The sequence below is a fragment of the Haliaeetus leucocephalus genome, unplaced genomic scaffold, assembly GCF_000737465.1.
Source record: "Haliaeetus leucocephalus isolate CR32 unplaced genomic scaffold, Haliaeetus_leucocephalus-4.0 Scaffold451, whole genome shotgun sequence".
Classification (NCBI taxonomy): domain Eukaryota; kingdom Metazoa; phylum Chordata; class Aves; order Accipitriformes; family Accipitridae; genus Haliaeetus; species Haliaeetus leucocephalus.
Window position 1 is genome coordinate 152344 of NW_010972887.1, and position 6724 is coordinate 159067.

Here is a 6724-nt window from a genome sequence, read left to right on the forward strand (position 1 = left end):
CCGTTGGCTTTGCCTGCTGATGCAGGTCACCCAGCAGCGGGAGAGTTGAACCTCTTTAAAACAGTCGACTTTGTCCATTAAAACTCAGCCAAAGAAGCGGGATCAGTCCTGTGACCAAGGGAGAAGTGAAAGCTCTTCCGTGCGCGTTTGGCTGAAAGATCTCGCTTCTCGCTGACTTACCCAAGCCAAGCAGAGCCTCCAACCTTCCTGGGGGTTCACTCTGTCCCAGTGCATTTAGCAAGTCAGATACTTCTGAAAAGATACAACCATTAGCCTCATTTTCTCTCTGGCCTACAAATAAGACCAAGAAGAGTGAAACAACTTGTTATGTTCCCTGTCTGAGAATTAAACAATTATCAGTCAGACCAAAGCAGCTGTTTGTTTTAAATGCAAGTGCCTTCCTCTGCCATAAATGAAAAAAATATAGACTCAGAGATACAATAACATGTAATTAATTAGATCTGATGCAATTATTGGCTCTCCCACAAGCCAGTGTAAGAGCTCAGCCCTGCAAGTGTGTAGTTAGGGCCAACACTGATGGCACAAGGTCAGGTGGAGCCCAGGCTGAGCATGATACCTATTTGTACAGGAGTCTTGGTGAAACAGGGACGAACCACATGCCCCAAAATAAAACGCTGCTGGTTTTTGCATTTAAAAAAACCAGTTCTAGCATAAGTTACTCTTTTACATGGCCATTTTGGTTTTATTTGACTTGCCAGAAATAACCAAAAATTGAAGTATTCCCAGATTCTGTATTACATGTTTGCTTCAGGCATCGAGCACTGTCCTGGTTTGTATGAAGAGCTGAGGCTCCATAAAAACCCTCAGATGTCAGCTGGAATTTGCAGTCCTTGGTTCTTTGGGAAGAGCGTGTCTACTCGGGTAGGTGCCAGAAGCAGGTGGCCCCAGGTGTTACTACAATGCTGTGACCTAGATGTAGAAAGCTGCTGCCAAACACCACCATAGTGGGATGGGTTCTCATCTTGCCCATCTTCTGCAAAGGTGATGCAAAAGCACCCTTCCCTGCTGGGGATCTCTCTTGATTAACTATACTGCGGAATATTAGAGAAAAGAGCTACTTGGCTCCAGGAATGCTGACATGTTTATAAGCAGATGAAGAGGAACAGGGAAGTAAATCTCAGCGAGCAATGCAAAAAGCGGGAGATGAACGGGTGCAAGGCATGCAGACTCCAGCATCAGTGGCCTGAAACAGCTGACACAGACTGAACACAAACTCCATATTCAGAGTTCACCGACTTCCCTTTCGCTCCTCCCTATCCAATGTAAAGCAGGTGTTTGTTATCAGTAAACAGGACTTCAGTACCATCTTTCAGACAAGTAGTTATCATTGTTCTGGGACACTGGTGACAGCCGCTGGCTATTCACTCCAGGTACCCTGAGAAGCCAGTTGCAGCTCTGCAAGCCAGCAGTGCAGGCAGCAGCTCCAGCTGCCTGAGCATCAGCTGTCGAAGACCTAAGGCTGAATTTAAGAGGAAGTGATTAATGGATTTTTCTCTCCCAACACAGCAACAAGGAAGTTCCCAGCAAAACCTCAGAAGCAAAAAGCAGTGTTGTTGTGCGGTGAATAATCACATTCTGTAACGCCTCACTGGGCATCAGGGGAGCTGAAATGAATTGTTTCAGAAGAGGGTGGTGCCAGTTCAGAGGGGTTGGATCTACCAGAAGGTGAGAGGCCCCAGGAATCCAGCCAGCACCCCTTCCAGGACACCCCCCCCCGGGGCAGACCTTTATTTCACCCAGAAACGAGGCCCTTCTTACATGTGCAAGCTGACCTGGAAGGTTTAGAAGATGGGCCATTACCTGCTTACCATAGGCCCCAGCAGTGGGAAAGAGAAGGCAGGTGACGACTGCCATCCTCCTGTAATCCTCTTCCCCTGACTCACAAAAGCAAGCAAAGCTCAACCCCCAGACCAGGCATCCCTCCAAGTACAGCTGATGAAGGTACTGTAGACTTAATCAAAATACCAGCAACAGTCCAGGATATCTCCCTAGCTAGCATGTCCAGTACTGTTATTTCCTTATTCTTATCCACGAGCAATGTTTTGTGCACAAGTTTCCAATTAAAGTTAGCAACTGAACAAGGCTAAACAGCTCATTAACACGAGGTGATGTTCATTACCCTGCTTTTAAGAGATACTAAACCATCTGAGACAGGCCAATGACCTCTCTCATCAGAACGAACACCAGGTGCTAATTAACTTAGGTGAGATTACATAAACTAATTCAGTGGTGAAGCTGGAGATCTGTTTTCCTGACATTTAACTAAAACTGTTAGTACAGTGAGCTCAGAAAAACCTGTATAAATACATTCATGCTCAGATACCACTTCTGCAGGCCAAATAAGCAGAGCTGGGGAAAAAAGCAAGGATGCTTCAGACACAGGGTGCGGTGTGGGAAAAGGGAGGTGAAGGACACAGGAAAGAGCTCTTTAGCTGGTAAACAGAGCACATGCAACAGCAGGAAATCATTGAGAGCCTACAAGGTTATCTCTAATTCCCACAAAGCAGCACAGCTGACTGTCCCTCTTGTTTTGCAAGACAAGAAAACAGGGCTGGCTGCTTGGGTTGGCATGGACAGGTTGGAGTGGTAAGGAGAGGGGAACGTGCAGCAGCCTCGGCTCCCTTGGTCAGAGCTCGGCAAAGCACCAAGCAGTGGTTTCTTCGTTGGTATACCTGCGTAAACACACGGAATGGCACCTGGGCGATTATGTAAACTCCACTCGTCCCCTTAGATCTGCACCCCAATATATAAATATAAAAAGAGAGAATTACAGTTATCTTATTTCAGAAAAATTTATTTAACAAACTTCAGGAATGTTGCTTGACACTTCCACAGGCTTCAGAAGATGAACAGTTACCTGTTGCTGCACAGGTTGCCATTTATAAGGATGTCGCCAAGACAATCAACGCTGTTTTGAAATATTTAGCCATCAAAACACATCTCCTCCCAGCGTAAGTCAAACAGTACTATACAAAGCCAGTTGGAAAAAAAAGTTAATGTATTTTCCCTAGAAGATTCCCTACCCCCAACAAAAGGCCTCTTCTTCAGCTAGCAGAGGGCATCCTAAGAATCATTCACAATTCCACCAAGTCTTGGGTGAACTCAATGGCCAATTGTCCACTGCCTTCCTCTAACCCAAGTGGGAGGCACCAGCCTGAGACTCAGTCTGGCTTTGGCTGCCTTCCCCCAGGGAAGGGGCTGGGGGCACGGCTTCCCGCTACCATGAAAGGGAGTACGTGCAGAATTGATTTCCAGTTTTGAATGTCACCAAGAAGGCACTCTGAAATTACACCCATGCTTCTAGACAAGCCATGGACACCCTTAACCTCGTGTAGGAGAACTGTCCTGCCTGGCATGGGCACCCCTAGGCACCACAACTGATTTATTCATTAGTTAAGGCACTCTTACCACCTGTAACACCAAAATGCAACAGTTCACGACTGGACCTTGCAGACTCTCTCTGGGGTAAGTGGCTCTGCTAAAGTCAACAGCACTGTTCACACAAGCATCTGCATGTTCAGCCCACTAGCATGCCTGCAACAGTGCAATTCAGCAAATCAAAAGCACCTTCACAAAGAGACACACAATCACAGTGCAGTTTTCCAGAGGCAGGTTAAGGGCATAAGTTCTTGTCCTTGAGAACAGGTCAAGAAACCCTGACAGAGCCCCAAACATCACAAGAGCTTCAGGACCTGGCTGGGTAGCACAGCTCTGTGCATTATCTCACCAGAAAGACGGGTAGGTTCACGTGCAAAAAGTACAACCGGCACTGTCCAGAGCAAGCCTGGTCTGAAACTGCATTGCAAAACAGGCTTAGGAGTGTTGTCTTAAAAACTTATGGAAATCCAAGAAGGAATGGAGACTTTCCTCATGAAAGCAAGCGAGTCCTCAGGAGTACATTCAGCAAGTGTGGATGTATACTCAGGCAGGACTTAAGATTCTTAGTTTTCAAAGTCAAAGCTGTTTACTCATGGCTCGCCTACACAGCCTTCTCAGCCTTTGTGCTATGATGCTTTTGTTTCAGGTGGAAAATTGTGTCAAACTTGCTGCACAGGAAATGAAAACCTTGCTCAACAGTTATCAGACAAGTTAGAGATGAAACATGTAGAAACATTTGTCCTAAAACAAAAATACAGGCAGCTTTACCAGCGGATACAAAACAAACATTAAACCAGAAACCCTGACGTTTTTATCTGTGGGCTGTATGTTGGGACAGATTTTGGCCAAGTCTTTGTATTTCCACCAGCTGTGACAGATTAGAGCTGCCCCCATCAGCCCCTCCTTAGGCAATCATGGGCTGCTTCTCCTCCCAGGCCCACTGCTGATCAGGGGAAGAAAAGGACTTGGTCTGGTCAGGAGGATCTAGACCTTTCTCCTCCCAGAAGAAATGCTACAGGAGACTCAGCTACAGGATGAGACTTTTCCCATTGCCCCAGCAGGAAAGCCTGACAACCAAAACACATCCCAGAAGGTGTGGTGGTCTCAGAATGGTCTGCCCAACCACAATGGCCACCTAAAGCCCCAGCAGAGCTTGTCCCTCTTGCCCCAAAGGGACTAAAAAGAAACTGGGAAGAGCAATACCCCATTACAGTGAACTCTGCAAGGGCTGTGAGGGAGCCAGTTTGGGTGACCGATTGGCACGTGTCCTACAGGGGTGGCAAAGGAGCGGTGACAGTGGGGAGAGGCCACGAGGACAGGAACACGTGCTGCCGCCCGAGGAAGCCATCACAACCCTTCCCTGTACACCTGCATCACCCAACACCTGCCCTTGGCCCCAGGAAAGCTACATCTATCTCCCTGCACCTCTGTCAGAAGCGTCCCAGAAAAACTCACAAAGGACAGATACAGGGAACATGCCAGCAGGAAACAAAACGGGTGACCACATCAAGATCTGTGTGCCTTCTCTTTTGAAAGAGAAATGGAGGAGTGAGATCCAGTGAAGATTTTCAGTACTCCACACCAGTGAGCATGGCCAGGAACAAAGCATTTGTCCCCGAGTCAGAGCAAAGCCATGAGACACGCCGAAGTTGTGCCACACTTCACGGGCTCCAGAGTACGGGGGAAAGCGTAGCATCACCAGATCCGTAGCAGTACAGGTTTTGTGCAAGCCTCAAAACAGCCCACATGGGTGGATCGCAGTCTGCCACCCCTCTGAGCGTTTAACAGCACACCCTCTTGTTTAATCCACTCCTCCAGAAAACCGCATTGCGGCCGCAACCAGTCCCAGTCTCTGCTTTGCTCGTGTTGCGCAGCCCTCCACGCTGACCAGTGGGTGGGTACGTCTTCTACAGGAATCAAGACTGACTCATCCTTCCCCTCCTGGCACACAATTTAAGACATGGCGTCCTTCTCAAACTTTGTTAGACTCCCTTTTTTCCAGTCTAATTGTCAAAGCTGATTACACAAAGGTGGAGGTACACCCTTCGCACCTAGATTTTGCCTACCCTGTTCCTCGGGTGCGTGAGGCTGTTGATGTGAAGTCCGCTGATCCCGTTAAGGAAGAAGAGAAAGGCGGCGATGAACTCGCACCAGTACGTCAGCGTGAAGCCCGTGAAGGTGAGGTGATCCTTCACGAGGATGGAGAAGCTCAGAACCCCGGTGGCCGACAGCAAAAACGAGCAGAGGATGAGAACGGAGCCCATCGACCACTTCCGCCTCGCGTTGGCATCCTCGCAGACCTGGGACACCATCAGCAGCTCCAGGCCGAATATGGCGACCACGACGGCGAAGGACACCATGCTTCTTATGGGAATCACCCCCACGCTCAGCCCCTCCACCCTGGCCAGGCTGAGGTCGGTGACGCATTTCAGGACGCTGCCGTTGCTGAGGGTGCAGAAGTGCCACAGTCCGAAGAGCTGCCCCCTCGCAAAGAGCCAGCGGCCATCGCAGACGGAGATAGATGACAAGACCACCGCTATCGCCACGCACAAGATGATCAGGCCCCTGATGAGCGTCTCAAAGAAGGATTTCTGCGGTCTCCGGTGCGCCAGCAGCCTCTGCGCCTTAAAGGGTAGTGGGGAGGAAGAAAAAAAAAAAACCTGAGTTAACAGCGCTACTTAAGGGCGAAATGAAACCAGAGGGACAAAGCTGTGGGACTTCAGCATTTGAAAATATTTGCTTGTGCACATCCAACCCCTTCTCGCAGGAGAAGGCGACGCAGTTACGGGCTGTACCCAGGAGAGAGGAAGGGTGGGCGAAGCTCTCCCGGTTCCCCGGCTGCACAAACAATGCTCCCACGTCGAGGCCCGGGTTCGGGATCGCAAAGGCTCTGGGCTGAGCAAGACCCCTGCCCCGCGGCCCCCCGTGGGGCAGCCTCCTGCTCTGGCAGGGCTGGAGCGAAGCCACCGGTCCCTGGGAGGACGGAGGCCGACGGCTGGGACGGGGGAGGCGGCAAAAGCGGGGCGGGGGGCACCCAATTTGACCAGCACTGCCCTCCTTTTCCCACAGCCCTCCCGCCCTGCAGCCAGCCGGGCTCTCCTCCTCTTGCCGGCGGCAGCAGCGGTCCGGACCCGGCTCCTCACCCCGAAAGCGGCTCGGCTCGGCTCCCCCGGCCCCGCGGGGCGGGGGGGGGTGGTCTCCGGCTGCGGCCCCCGCGGACCCGCGTGGGCGACGCACGCCCCCTCCTCACCGAAACTCTCCCCAGAGGGCTCAAGATTTAATTAAAAGCCAAGCCAACCCCCTCCCGCAGCCCTCTCCAGCCCTG

At 50.6% G+C, this 6724-nt stretch overlaps 1 protein-coding gene across 1 annotated transcript in view; it reads right to left on the reverse strand.

Annotated features, from left to right (window-relative positions):
- Nucleotides 1–5240: 5240 nt before the first annotated feature.
- TMEM37 (transmembrane protein 37) overlaps nucleotides 5241–6724 on the reverse strand; it is a 6111-nt gene continuing 4627 nt past the window's right edge. The window contains exon 2 of the mRNA XM_010575217.1: nucleotides 5241–6023. Within this exon, the coding sequence (XP_010573519.1) occupies nucleotides 5451–6023 (573 nt within the window). The 3' untranslated portion in view covers nucleotides 5241–5450. The remainder of the gene's footprint in view (nucleotides 6024–6724) is intronic.